General features: G+C 37.5%; 1 protein-coding gene across 1 annotated transcript; it reads left to right on the top strand.

The window, feature by feature from the left end:
- The first annotated feature begins 10,331 nt into the window (after positions 1–10,331).
- On the top strand, positions 10,332–11,722 carry LOC18035655 (putative F-box protein At3g52320). Its single transcript, XM_024179318.1, has one exon. The coding sequence runs from the start codon at positions 10,378–10,380 to the stop codon at positions 11,557–11,559; it is 1,182 nt and encodes a 393-aa protein (XP_024035086.1). The 5' UTR covers positions 10,332–10,377; the 3' UTR covers positions 11,560–11,722.
- Positions 11,723–16,009: the final 4,287 nt, after the last annotated feature.

Raw genomic sequence — 16,009 nt, 5'->3', positions numbered from 1 at the left:
AGGACCACGGCCTCATGACCAAAGGCTAAGGCGAATGGGGTTTCTCCAGTTGCGGTTTTGTGTGTTGTCCGGTAGGCCTTTCTCTCTATGAATTTGTTGGCTGCCTTTACCTGTCCTTTTGCCTGGGGATATACTGGAGAGCACAACTTCAATTCAACACTCAAATTTTGGCAAAACTCTATGAAATTATGGTTGTCAAATTGTCTTCCATTATCTGTTATGATTGCGCAGTGGATTCTGTATTTTCAAATGATGTTCTTCCAAATGAAATCGGTCGTCTTCTTCTCCGTGATCTAGCTTAGAGCGTCAACTTCTACCCACTTCGTGAAGTAGTCTATAGCCACGATTGCATACGTGGCGGCTCATTGTCCTTTGGGCAAGAGACCAATTAGGTCGATCCCCCATTGTGTAAAAGGCCAAGGAGATGACATAACAGTCAGCTTTTCTAGAAGCTGAGCAAAGACATCTTAGAAACTTTGGCAGACTTTGTAATTTATGGCATCTCATTTGCATTTTGGTGCATGGTTGGCCAAAATATCCCTATCGCAGTGCCTTGAACGCCAAAATCCTTGCTCCCGAATGATTGCCATATATTCCCTCATGTAGTTTCCGTAGCACATAATTTGCTTCCTTGTCATCTAAGCATTTCAGGAGGGTAAGGTGAACCCCCAGTAGTAAAGTACCCCATCGAGCAACGTATCTCTAGCTGCTCAACATTTCAACCTCCTTGCTTGCTTTCTGTCCACTGGTAAGGTGCCATCACAGATATATTAGAGAATCAGATTTATGCAGGATCTTTCAGTGTCCACCCCCATTACTTCTGCTTTTGCCTCAATGCTTGACGAAGTTCTCACTTCCAGTGGGATTGACTTGGGCAACTTTGGATCTGCAGCTGCAGCCATCCTGACTAGCATATCTGCTCGATAGTTTTCTATCCTGGCTATCTGCTTTACTTCAACCTCTCGGAATAGCCCAATCATCTGTTTTGCCTTCTTCAAATAAAGCTCAATCTTTTCACCTCTTGCCTGAAAATTCTCATTAAGTTGATTACAGACGAGCTGAGAGTCTGCTCGAATCTCGACCCTTTCTGCTCGTAATGCATGCGCCAGCCTAAGCCCAGTAATGAAGGCTTCGTACTCCGCCTGGTTATTCATGAGTTAAAACTCAAACTTCACTACGTAGGAGATCTCGGCACCCTCTGGACTCTGTATCACCACCCCTGCTCCAGATTCTTGCTCACCGTGTGACCCATCAAACCATTATCAACCACACTCCTTCTGGCCTTTCTTTTTCGGCTGGTCGTCCCTCATAAACCCCTTCATCAAGCTCTGTGCACTTTGCCACAAAGTCGGCCAAGGCTTGTGATTTGATGGCTCTTCGAGGTCGATAGGTTATGTCAAACTCGCTCAGTTCCACTAACCATTTAACTAAGCCATCGAATGCATCCAGTTTCAAGAGTGTTTTTCAAAGAGGTTGATCCGTTATTACTATTACTAGGTGCGCTTAGAAGTATGGTATGAGTTTACGCATTGCTGTTATTAAGGCCAGTGCCCATTTTTCCATCGCGGGATATCTAGTCTCCGCGTCCACCAAGGCTTTGCTGGTGTAGTAAAGTGGATGTTGATTTCCTTCATCCTCTCTGACCAACGCCGAACTGGTAATCCACTTAGAGACAGCCAAATACAAGTATAACTCATTGCCCTCCCTTGGAGTTAATAATAATGGGGCACGAGCGCGATATTCCTTCAGCTGCCTGAACGTCTCCTCACATTCTATTTTCCACTCCATTTTTCTTCCATTCCTCATAATTTGGAAGAAATGGTGGCAGTTATCCGTGGCCCTTGAAATGAATCGGTTTAAGGCTGCCAGCTTCCCCGTGAGGCTCTACACCTCCTTGATTGTTCGAGGAGACTTCATCTTTACTACTGCCCGTATTTTCTCTGGGTTGGCCTCAATTCCTTGGTGGCTCACCAGGAATCCTAAGAACTTACCCGAGCAAACCCCAAATGCACACTTCTCGGGATTAAGTTTCATTCTATACTTCCTCAACATCTCAAAGGTTTCTTTTAAATGCTGCACATGATCTGCTAAGTTCTTGGACTTTGTAATCATGTCATCCATGTACACCTTCATTGTGCGTCTGATCAATAGTTTAAAGATTTTATTTACCAATCTCTGGTAAGTGGCTCCTACATCTTTAAACTGAATGGCATCACCCTGTAACAAAATAAACCTATGTTGGTGATAAATATCGTGCTCTCCTCATCCTGCTTCTCTATGGGTATTTGGTTGTATCCAAAAAATACATCCATAAAACTGAGCAGGCTGTGGCCAGCCGTTGAGTCAACCAGTTGATCTATCTTTGGCAAAGGGAAACCATCTTTTAGGCATGCCTTATTGAGGTCCGTAAAATTCAAGTACATCCTCCACTTTCTGTTTGTCTTCTTTACCAGTACCACATTAGAAATCCACTCCGGATATATGGCTTCCCTAATGAAACCTGCTCGTAACAATTTTTCCACCTCGACATTTATGGTCTCGTACATCTCTTGGTTAAAACACCTCCTTTTCAGTCTCACCGGCCTAGCTCCTTTTTTTATTGCTAACTTATGGCAAGTGATCCCGGGATCAATTCCTGGCATGTCTTCATGTGACCAGACAAATATATCTGCATGAGACTGTAAGCACTTTACCAGCCCGTCCCTTATTGCCTGGCTCAAGCTGAATCCGATCTTTATTGTTCTGCTCAGATCATCTTGGTTCACCACCACCTCCTCCAAAGTCTCAGCTGGCTCCTGGCGACCATTCCTGGAATCCCATCGGCTATCGAGAGCGGTAACTTGTAAGGTCTCCTTGGCAGCTGTAGCATAACAACTCCTTGCCATTCTTTAGTCACTTTTCACCATGCCTACCACCCCGTTCACTCTATACTTCAACGCTAGGTAATATGTGGATATGACGCATTGGCTTACCCTCATGAATGGTCGCCTAAGTATTATCTGGTAGAGGCTTTTTTCTTCTACAACAATAAAATCCAACATCACCGTCTTTTTAGACGGCCTTGAGCTTATAGTAATCGGCAGCTCAATAATCCCCATGGGAGTAAACTGTCATCCTCCAAATCCTTTTAGGGATGTGTTCGTGCGTTCCAATTTCAGGTCTGCAATTCCCATTTCATTCAAGGTTGATTTAAAGAGTATGTCGACTAAGCCGCTTGTGTCCACCAGTATCCGTTGGAACTCTTTATCCACCACACTCGCCTTGATTACTAGTGTGTCCTCGTGGGGGTATAAGACGCCCTCTTCATCATCATCTGTCCACATGATGGGAACTTGTCTCACCTTCGCCATCTTGGCTATCGAAAAATTGAAAAACACCTATTTGCTGGTTAGAGCATATCTTCCATAATTCTTTCTTGCTTTATTCGAATCACTAGCCAGTGTTGGCCCTTCTGCTATTACCCTGATAGTTGGCTATTCACGCTCCAGGTCTCTCTTAGTTTCAGCTCCCAATGTGTATTGTGAATCCATAACAGGAAACACATCGTCGACATACTTACCAGATCTTCAACTTGGTTTTTCAGATCGTGGAACTGGCTGATAGTATGCCCATCAGCCCATGAGTGTCGTGAAACTTGCAAAATCGGCCTTCATCTCGTTTATGAACAGGTTTGGTTACTGAGATAGGGGGTACAGTAGGCCTCACCTTTCAATCCTTTCATATAGCTCTTCCATATAAACCTTCAATGGGGTGTACTACTTGTACGCTGGGTTCTGGTCAATCAGTTGGACTGCTCAGCTGTCATAAAAATCGCCATGGGTTGGCATTAGGGGTGGCTGGTTTGGTCGGCCAACCCTAGGGTTAACTACATTCAATGTCCTCAGAGTGTTGTGATAAGGATGGGGAGCTTTGATGCTGAGCTCGACCGTGCTGGAACGGTTGCGGTCTTTAAGCCATCTGGTAGGGACGAGTCCGAGCTAATGCTCCCCCACCTGCTGATGATTCTCTGGTTCGCTTCCTTGACACGCTCATACCTGGTACTTTCTTCTCCTTTCGCCTCAGCTCTTCCAACTGTTCACTCTTTATTTTCGCCACTTTCTCCTCCTCGATTTCTATATCCCTATTCGTCTGCTCATACCCCGTTAAATAACTCTGAATAATGGGGTTCCTTAGGTTGTACCACAATCAACCTATTCTCACCCCTTCTTTTAATCCTTTCAATGCCTGGCGATGATTGAAGACCCTCAAGTCAAGTATGACCCGATGATATCTCTTCACAAAATCTCGAAGAGATTTGTGTTCCTCTTATTTCATCCCTATTAAATCGTCTTCTGGGGCTACCGCTAGGAGGAACTGTTCGGCCAACTCTTGGCACATTTGCTCATAGCCCTTTATGCTTCCACGCGGCAACTTGCGATACCATTCTCGGGTTCGTCCCTCCAACGTCAATGGAAATACCCTACACCTTTGTGCTGGTGTTAACCCCTCCATCATATCATTGAAACGTTTAATATGCACCAACGGGTCACTTCTCCTAGAATATTTGAGGTCTGAAAAACGAAAATCCCTCGGTATTATTGTTCCCATGATTTCCACCGAGAGAAGAGATTCGTCGTCTAACATTATCCTCCAACTAGGGGATATTCTCCTATCCTGCATTTAATCTATTATCTATGCCAGCCGCCGCACTTCTCCCTCAAATTCCAAAGCTTGACTAGGATCGCGCGCAGCAACCTAGTCGCGCTCATGTTCAATAGTATGCAACCGCTGTCTAAAATCGTTCTCCTGAGCGTTCGCTTCTAGGCTATCGCTTCCCAAGACTCGCCCGCTACAGGATTGGTCCATCTCTTTATTTCCATGCTCTCCCAGAATCCGAACCGCATCTCTATATATATATACCCTTTTAGATAGTCCCCCCAGTAAATGAATTTCCTCGTTCCTATGCCTTCGATGACTGGGTTCCGCAGCTGCTTCACCTCCTGTTACGACAGTGTCATAGTCTCTTTTCCACTCATTCCTCATCTCGTGCAGTATTGCAGTAAGGGTTTCCATTTGGTTTTTTATTCTCTCCATTCGCTCTTGCATTAGTTTCTCTCTGGCCTCATTTGCTATTTCCTGGAGGGTGATTGCCTCATTGGTTTCATTATCGCCCCCTAGGGCGCCACCCCTTATCACATCCATAACTGCTCTTTTACTGTTCCATTAATGGTTATTCTCTCAATGATAGCTTTTTATTCGAATCCCCACAGATGGCGCCAAAATGTTGATGCTGAAATCTGGTCAACCTTTGCCCGACCAGATTGGCTCACCAACGATTGTACTGACTACGATGAAAACACTGCACTCCACAAGCTTCTGCAATTACACAAACTCCTGAAACTCAAATCACCATTCTTCCTCCTTCTTGACCTGCGCTCACAGAAATAAATCAGAGGCGCCGGTGATTTTCTTCGTCCTTCATGACCTGCACTTACAGAAATAAATCAGAGGCGCCGGTGATTTTCTTCGTCCTTCCTGACCTGCACTTACAGAAATAAATCAGAGGCGCCGGTGGTTTTTTCGCCAAAAACCCTCCGATACTTAAGTCAGTATACGGGGTTTTCGGAAAAATTATATAATTTAGGGTTGTGCAAACTAACAGCAATTTAATCAAAGAAAGGTGCCTTAGAGGCTTTTATGAAGTTAAATGTTGATGCCAATTTGGCAGAATTTCTCCCTCTTTGTTTTTTTGTGTCTCTTCTTTTCAATCGATTTTCCCAGATTTTATAGGCGATCACTTCGTGTCCCTAGAAAATTTCTTACGCCCAGTCATACTCGAGCGATCAAGGGTCATTATGGGTCTCAACAATCAACGTGGGTAAACATGGGGCATCATGTTCTCCCCAGCAGTTTAAGGTGTGGCGAAACTGTCGCACTGTCGTGAGATCGTGCCCTCTCTTTGGATGACAAGTTTCTGGTCGGTACGCGTTTCTGGTTGGTCATCACGTGCTCCATGGAGAATACACCACCAGGAATCTGCTTACATCATCTAGCCGAGGAGATTCATCCCCGACTAGGAATGGGGACATGTCCAACTAGTGCATCTTTAATACCCAAACACATACCACTTATGTTATTTTAGTATCATTGAAGGCCATTTTTCTATTAGTGATTGTTGTTTCTCAAGACTCTTGTTCTTAATTTTATGCTTCTATTTTTCTCTTTAAATAATTTTCCAAAAAAAAAGAATAATATTTTCTTCATCTTATAAGATGACCATCAACCTCTTCTGATATTCATCAAACTCCTATTATTTGAAGAAAATTCATATGAAAGAAAACAAAATTGGAAATGAATTCAAACATACCAAAGAATGTGTAATTAAATAATTAAGAGACAAGCTACTGATAAGAAATGTTATAAAACATATAGTTAAGGAGAAAACGCTTTTTTTTGAGAAACTGAAAAATGGAATGACTCCAGTCTAGCATCATAACATAAATTCTAGTCTTTATTCTAAAGGGAGGCATAACACAAGTGAGCTGTCTTAAGAAAGTTGGACCTAAATTTTCCGAACCTGCCATTTGCATTTCTGAATCTTTTCATGTCAGAAAATTTTGCCATACAATAAAAAAATTCTAGCTCCATGCAATTTGTCTTCAGGTTAAAAAGAAATATAAATCACTCAGTTGAACAAAAGAATTTTGCCAATAATTGCCCCATAGAGCTAGATTTTCCATATAATCTAATTTTCCCTTAGATAAGTCAATGTGATATATTCCTTATGTCCAAAATCCGAAGGAGATAGTTCTCCTAAATTTCTCATCTTTGAAGTCAAAATTCATTATACAACATTCATTAACGATAAGTCATCCAGTCCATGTCCTCATATGCCAATACTCCTTGCTCTTTTAGGAAATATAAGTAAATTGATGAGATTAGACACCGTGATTTTGTGTCTAAAGTGTATACTTCAGCGCGATCTAAATTCTTCCACTGAAAAATTCTTAAATATATGGTATGCATCTCCTGAACAAATGTGTGAACTCTTGTCAGAGCATCCCTGTGCAACTGATATTCTTACCTAGCATAAAGAACTAATATGAGCCTACCACATGGGAATGAACCATACATTATCCCTACACAATTTGAGGGACCAACAGGAGCTTGCCATGTTGAAAAGGTTCATAAGTCCCCTAGGTATCCTAAAATAAAAGAACGTCAAAGGTCTTTTAGAGACACACTCCAAATATTTGAATAAATTAAGAATATATTGAAATGCCTCTACATGAGGCGGGTCATAGCCAAATAAGTTATGCCATGTATTCCAAGGGACTTAAGGGTGCCCTCAGCAGCACTACTATATAAACCAAGCTTGAACCGCTAAAAGAGATTCTTCACTTTGGAGCCCACTCTTTATCTTATTCTCTTTCTTCTTTCTCTTTAAGAAATGGAAGTTTTTGACCTATCACATTTCCTCAAAATCATTTTATGTCTTCCATTCTTAGAGCTCTCAGGACCATACATCATACACCATAGGGGGTTCCCACTTTTATTATCATATTTCCATAAGAGATCGTCTTCCTCATTCTTTATCTCGATCCTCATCTTTCTAAGAGGCAATTGCTACTTATGAGCTTCTCCATGGCCAACACAATGTAGCCAGTCCCCTTTACCCTCCATACATAAGGACACTCGTAAGAAGTATCTCCATAGGCCAATATAGATCTCCCTTTTAGGAACCTGAGAAGAAGCATTAGGAAAGCCATTTCATATAAAGAACCTTTTTATAATATCATATTTTACATAATGGATGAATTATTGAGACGCTCCTTATAGACGAAGGTCATAAGCTGAACCACATAAATCTTGTGCCCTTTATATTTACATTTGTGTACATTTTATACTCCTTCAAGAGCATCCTTAAAGTTGCCGAAGCTCCTCAGGTGGTCCTAATTACTCCCTAGAGCTCCTTGAGGAACTTGTAAGCGTACCATGGCTTCCTGATGTCCTTGGGCCCCACAACGTCCCTTCGAGTTCCCTTAAACACACAGCTTCCTAACTGATCTGAGCACTATGTCACCATCTCCTAATCAAGTAAATGTTTAATGCTCTCTAGCCCACATTTGATGATAACAAACTAGGTTAAAAATGTTGGAGTTATTAAAATTGTTTTAAGTTCTTAAAGTCATATGATGTTTTTTGGCATGTTTAAGAATCATGACAAAATTGAATAACCGTTAATCTTGATACGGCAAACCAATTTTATAAAGATAATACTTAATTTTGATTCTGGAAGATAATAGTGAATCATTTATTAGAAAATGGCTAACTGATAAATTCCAAAGAGCAATTTAATTGAAAATGATGAACCGTTTAGCGCAAATAGGTAGCCGATTATTTCTTGCAAGTTTCTGGAATTAAACGGCAAACTAATAATCCTAAAATGTAAGCCAACTCCAAGCAGATTAGTTACTTAAATTTAATGGTAAATTGACTATTCAAAATTCAATGTAACAATAATTTGCACAAGGTCAAAATAATGATCTGACAGCAATTAATGGCGATTCAATTATGCTCAGAAAGTTAACAACAACTAGTTTTCTTCTCCAACTATAAAAAGACTCAATCAAATTCAAATTACAGTGATTCTACAATTATCATTGAGCTTGTCATTGCATACTCAATCTCTTTTGTACTTAAAACTTGATTAGTCTTTCATCTAATCACACTTTGGGCTTTCACTTGTAAACACATACATTGTGTGAAGAAAATTTTGTGTAATTTTCAAATTGAGTGTTTGAGAGTGTGGAAAACACTTGGATTAAGAGGTTTGGGATAACCTCTAGTTGTTAAGTTTGATTAACACCCGTGAAGTCAATTCTAAAGATTTTGAAGCTTTAAGGTATAAGGCTTGATTAGTGGAATCCTTAAGCCCAGTGAGCTTGGAGGCGTGGACGTAGGCGAAGTTTGCAGAACCATATAAAAATCCCGTGTTCGATTCTCTTTTCCTTCTCTCTTTACATTTAAATTGTTGATATTTATTTATTTTTTATTTGCTTAATATAGATATTTGTATTGAATTTTGTTTTAATTACTCTATAATTTTTAGAAACCCAATTCGCCCACTTTTGGGCTGCTTAGCTAATATTTCAACCACTAGGATGAGCAAAAAAGGGTTGAAACAATTAGTAATAAATTGTTGTAACTTGTTGACTAATAAGTCAAAATTCAGCTGATCATAAATATATTTTGTGCATGTGGAAACTTGTATTCGGATAATAATAGGACAATGATTATTGTTGAGTTGCTGAAGTCTTTCGTCCTCTTCCAGACTTTTGAAGAATATATTTTTAAAAATTTTAAAATAAGATGATGAAACTAGAACACAAGTTGTTAAGAATTGGTCAGTTGGATTTGACTTCTAACATCATAAGAAATTATGATGCTTATTCTTCATGGTTGTTTACAAGATCTACTTTTACATCATGATTAAATGTTGTACATTCTCTTTAAATTAGACTTCTTAAAAACCTCAATCCTCAGTTTATTTACATATCTATTAAAAAACTGAGTCGCACAATAAAATTATGACATAAATTACCTAAATAATTAAACTTTTAGAAATAAAACAGAAAATTTTATAAATAGAACAACAATTCAAAATACAGAAAAACACATAAGGAAATTAAAAAATTAAGAATATTAGCATCAAATTTTGATCAATGAATAATAATAAAATAATACACGAGGGCGCTATTATATGAATTTACAACCCGATAGTTTATACAAAAAGAGTATAAAATCGAGCAAGAGTAGGTAACAAGGAAACTTCTTGATTAAGTTCCTTGAATTAAGACTTGACAGAAACTGCCAATTGGGCCCCTTACGTTTATGGGGGCCGAAAATATGGATTCATGATGGACATGGTAAATCCAACCCAGATACACGCAATTGCCATTAAATTAGAAACATAGATAGATTCTCTCTAGTTGGATTATTTATTGAATTCGGCTATTTGAGCAACTCCAACGTAGATCCAGCAAATGTAGGTGTGCGATCAAAATTTAGAGGAGCTGTCATTCTTTAATTGAGTTGCTATCATCGCACTTTTATATTTGTTGGCTCTATGTTAGAGTTGGTCCAACGTAGCCTAGCCGTGGCCTTTTTTGAATTAGGGTCCAAATGATTTTAGTAATTCTTTAATTGGGTCAACATTAATTTTCTTATTTAGGATTAGGTCATACTTTTATTCCTTTAAGTCAATTGAGGATTTCTTCTTTAAAAAGTTTTCGTATTTGTTTCGGCTTTCCTCGTATATTCATAATTAAGGCTTTAATATTTTTCTGATTTCTTCTTCTTTGGTTATTGGGGCCCCGGAGAAAAGAAGAGAAGAGAATGAAGGTCAGGGAAAGACCCTCTATTCCTGATGAGATTGTGGATGAAATTATTATAAAATTACCCGCTAAATCTCTAATGCGGTTCCGGTGTGTCTCCAAGATTTGGCTCCACAAAATCGACAGTCTTGCTTTTGCTATTAAGCGCAGTGCTGCTGCTTCTGCTTCTGCCTCTGCAGATGAAGATAATCAAATTCTGCAATTAACCTTTGCAAGTAAGCCTCCTTTCCCCTTTCACTTGCTAACACTAGAAGATGGCAATATCATTAAGAGAAGCGCGCATCCAATTTTAGAGCTTCCAAACAATATTCAAGAAAGCAATTTCATTAGTCACTCTGCTTATGGTTTATTTTGCTTTCACACTCGTGGGGGAGTTGGGAAAGCTTATCTATGCAATCCACTTAGAAAGGAGGTTTTAGAGCTACCGCAAGCAACAACTGGTGGCAGTTGGTTAGATTTTTATGCAATGGGATTTGATGGTACGACCAGTACATATAAGATTGTTCGAGTTTTTGGAAAGAGAAGCGAAATTTACACTTTGGGCACGAGTTCATGGCGTGAAATCTCCTCTGTTCCCCCTGAGGATCTAGACAACATGAGTAACGGAGTATCTGCTTATGGAGACATGCACTGGGCGGATGATGATCACTTCAGTTTTGGACAAAGAAAAGGCGTTGATAACTGTGTGATAATATCTTTTGACTTCAAAAAGGAGGAGTTCAAGCGGACCCCTACTCCAGACTTTGGTTCTTTGTCATATGAACACGAAAGGTTCGTGATGATTAATTTGAAGGGATGCTTGGCTATTGTGATTCTGACTCCCGAAGACATTGAGATATGGATGATGAAAGATTATGATCGGAAAGAGTGGGTTAAAGAGTACAAAATAACGCATAACTGTGAGCTCATTATCAAGGAATTCTGCTTGTATGTAGGAGCTTGGGGTCCCGGGGTTGTTCTTGATGCTTATTGTAGCCAGAAATTGCCTGTAGTTGTTTTTGACCTTAAAACTAGAGAGGTGTTAAATCTGCAGGTTCCACAGAGAGTGGATTATAACAGAAGAAACTACAGTTACGCTGCGAACATTCTTTCCCTCAGACACTTTGGCAACATAATTGGAGCAGAGGAGGATCGTAGGTGCCAATTCCTCAAGACAGCTGATTTGGTTTATCTTAGGCCGTAGATTAGTAGGAGTACTCATTGATTGTGTTGGTTCTGCAGCTTCTTCTCTTTTTCTTTTGGAAAAAAACGCTAGAGCTGAGAACAAGTTTGTAGTCAGTGTAATCATAAATTTCACTTCCCATCTGTAAGGGTTTTATTTAAATGGTTTTTACCTACAAGAATTACAGTGTATTGTTCTTGATCCCAAATTAGCCAAATAAATAAATTTTCACCCTTGTACTTTGTCAGGGAACATGGCGTTCTGTTTCACTAATATAAAACACTTAATATTGTATTCAAATACGCACTTTCTTTGATGAATTACCGGCATATATAAGGGAATGCAGTCTTATGCAGATGATTACCACCTTTAATCAGGCAAGAGTACTGGAAGAATACAATATTTGGTCGTTGAGCTGCTGAAGCAATGTGCCAGATCTTGGAGGCACGATGGAAAATCAAAAGTGTTTTGACAGGCAGTCTCAGGAAGATTTGTTAGTAGACGATCTCAGCAGGATCATATGCACTTCAACCTCCTGCAAACCGCTTGTGATTATTTATTTTTCCAATACGGAATCTTCCAAGACGCTGTATTCACTATCACCTTATAAACCCAGCATTCATTCTTTCTATTAAATTTGCCCTTCCGATTTTTATTTGTGACTCTTGGACAGAGGGGATATCTTTCATCTACTTAATACATTGATTATTATGATATAATTAGAGAAATTTTGATAGATAATTTCAAAAGAAACTATAAAAGAGGGTTTTTTTAATATTGAAAGACTATCTAACACTATCTATAATTGAATAAATCCACTAGACTAAAAAAACTTGTACGTCGATAATAATAGAAAGGACTTAGATAATTGACAAAAATTAAAATACTTGCTGAAAATAATTAAAATAATATAATTGTTGTATACCATAATAGAATTATGAGATCACATATATGTCTCCTAGGTCTGATACAAATACCTTCGGAATTGCCCACAAATATATACGATACTCGAATAGTTTTTACAGATCAAAGAATAATAGAAGTCACAAAATGTCAAAGTCCGTGCATTCCTTGAGAGATCGTCTACGAAATCTTTCTGAGACTCCCCGTTATTCGCTCTAGCGGTTCCGCAATGTCTCCAAGTTCTGGGTTGACCCAATTGACAGCGTTTCTTTTGCTATCAAGCATGTTACTTGTTCAGCTGAAGAACAACCGCAAATCCTGGTTTCTCCCTGTCCTAAATTAGGTGCTTATACTCCCTTGCGTTCACTTATATACGATGATGATAACGGTGTCAAGGAGAGTGACCAGTATCCGAATCCAATCTTAAAGCTCTGGTCTAGCTGTGGGAAGAAGTCTATTCTCTCTCTCAGGTTGCTTACGGTTTCTTATGAATTGAAGATATTTGCCATGAATTGAAAACCTTTTGATTCTACCGAACATCGGAATTCAAGAAAGAGGAATTCAAGGTGACTTCTCGTCCGAACATTGGATTTGAAAACAATGAAAAGGGTTAAGTTGGTTAATCTGAGAGGATCCCTGGCTATTATCAAATTTTCATCCAATGATGTTTCTGCTGAAAAGATTATGACAAGAATGAGTGGGCAAGAGAATAACAAAGCATGAATCCTTGGAGAATATTGAAATTCGTTTTTCTATAGGTGTTTGTGCACCTTTCTTATTTCAGGATTATCATAATGATATAGTTCTAATTTTTTACCTGAAAAGGATTCACGCATTTTCACACATCATCCTCCACGGAGGAGGGAGAGCTGTTGTTTAAATTACTGGCTCACAAGGATCTTCAATCATGCAGGAAACATTCTTTCGCTCAAGAAGTTAACTTCAGCAAATTGGTTCCAGCTGCTGCAGAGGGTCATAGATGCATCTTTGAGTTTGAAAAGACAAGTCGATCGGTTTATGTTACTATTGGGAAAAGAACTCACACAAGCGGTTGCAAATTAAGCGGAAATTAAATTTTTTACTCCTTTATCTGATTAAATGATTAAAATGAGATGTGTATCATTTATTAATAAGGCAAAAATAAATCAACACAATTCAAATTAAAAAATCAATTATAAGAGATCAATATTTTACGTGAAAAACCCAAAACGAAAAAAATTACGAGACCATAATATGATATAATCTTTTACTATATCAATAGAATTACAATACAAATTTTTTTATAAATAACTCTAGAGGCTAATAACATTAAGAATATCAAAAATTTTAATTTGCCGTAACAGTTTAATATTTGTCAGTCCAATAAGTAAATATCTCAAATAACAACTAATAAGAAAATAAAATAAAAATTAAGGCCAGTAGAATTATAGAAGACGATGCCAGGAGTTTACTCTTTAAATTTAAAAAAAAAATGGAATTAGAATCAAGCTCAAACAAAGATTAAAACCCTTTCCAAACCAAGTTCAGGCCGCTGTCTCTCTCTCTCTCCCTCTCTCGTTCTTTTTTTTATTTAGTTCAGTGTTTTTTTTTTTTTCTGTCTTCCGTTCTTTTTCGGATTTTGTGACTGGGGCCGCCGCATGCTTTTGTTCTTTATATATACATTTTCTATTCGCTAATTTCACTTAACCCCACAATATTTCTTTAATTACATAAACACCTAAACTAATGAAACTTGGGCTTGGGCCACCCAAATGAGGTGGACCCAACAGTTTCTCCATCGTTTTGTGTCTATCTTAGAGCCCATTTGAGATTACTTTAAAAAAGTAACTTTAAGTGTTTGATAAATAAAAAATCAAAATTATTTTTATTAAATCAGTCTTCTTGCAACTGATTTTGAAAAAAGAAGAAGGAGTAACTTTTAAATTTTGATTTTAAAAATTAATTTTATCTTTTAATATAATTTCAAAAATATCCTTAAAATTATTACCTAAACCCAAAATTATCCTTATTCGAAGGAAACAAAATCAATAATTTAATATTTTTTATTATAATTCCTCAATATAAATTTATTAATATCAATTTGGTGGTTGAATTATTATTAAATTTGGTTCATTATATTATAAGTTTAATTATCAATTGTTTTAAGATAAAAAAATAAAATCAATATATTATAAATATTATTTTTAGTAAAAATTATTATCATACTTAATTGAAAGTATTATATGTACATGTTTTATATGTATAAGTAAATTTTATTGTACATTATATATATTTTAGTCATTTATTTTCTTTCAATAGTTTAACAATAAAATTTACTAAACGTTCGTAACTGCTTTCAAAACTCACAATATTTTTTGAAAATAAAATTTACCAAACACTTAATTGATTCTCTTCGCAACTAATTATTCCAACAACATAACTAACAAAAATTATTTTAGAAATTACAACATTCTCAAATTGGCCCTTAATAGAATACTTTTCTTTAATCCGCAGGCAATTGATACCATCATCTCAATCATAAGTTCTAAAGCAGATTAGAGATTTCACATCACAATCAAACATGAAATCACCAACTAATAATATTAAGACATGTGACAATGGAAGTTTAAAAAATCTTGAAATAAGCATTACATATTTCCCTCTTTTCATTATTCCTCCAAGATTTTCAAAAGTAAAAGATAAAACATTAAATTTTTCTCTCTCACTTAATTAATTCAATCTTATTTTCTCTCTCTGTTTCAAGTCTCCATCTATCATCTTTTTTGAAGAGAGATCAACACTCCCATAAAAAAGAAAAAAGAAAAAAAAGAGAGAGATCAACACTTTGACTAATTTATGTGTTATATGTAAATAATTTTAACAATATAGGTCCAGAATCAATAGTTCATAATTACAGGAAGAGTTTTAATGGTTTCCTCTGAAGCTAACAGAAGAGTAAGCTCAAATAATGGCTGTTGGTGGTGGGTGAATTTAACTTTTTTTTTTTTGGTTTGGTGAATCTTTAGTTCATTTAATACCCATTTTAGTTTGCCTAAGGAATGAAATTAAGGTAAGTAATATAACTTTTTGGCCATTGTCCTTGCTGTTGATTTGGCTTCAAAACGGGGCTGCTGGAACTCTAAATGGTATTTTCCGCTTGCCATTCGGTTCTAACCTAAGGTTTAATGAAAGAATGAAGCTATGATCATACCCGAATAGACTCCTTTGATGTCTCCAAGCCGACCATAGTAAAATAGAATAGAATAGATAGGCGAAGCAGCCAATTTGGAATGGGAGGCATAGGATTCGTGTTTCCAAATCGAATCTTCATACTACAAGATAATGAAATTTCAACAGTGAAAAGTGAAATAGTAGTTGGAACCTTTGACATTGAAATTTGGGTACAGTTTGAAAGTTTTAATAAAAATGGCAAGACTCATGTTTCAAAAATCATCTTATCTTCACCGTCAACAGAAATCTTCTGCTTCGTAGTGACAAAAGTTAACTAAAATCATCTTCATCAATTAGAAAAAAAAGAAAAAAAAAATTCTTCTTCTTCAATCTTCACCATGTTCCACAAATGGCAGCC

The sequence above is a fragment of the Citrus clementina genome, unplaced genomic scaffold (genome assembly GCF_000493195.1).
Source record: "Citrus clementina cultivar Clemenules unplaced genomic scaffold, Citrus_clementina_v1.0 scaffold_8, whole genome shotgun sequence".
In the NCBI taxonomy this organism is placed as follows: domain Eukaryota; kingdom Viridiplantae; phylum Streptophyta; class Magnoliopsida; order Sapindales; family Rutaceae; genus Citrus; species Citrus x clementina.
The sequence above is the reverse complement of the archived record's forward strand: the minus strand, read 5'-3'. Positions and strand labels throughout refer to the sequence as shown.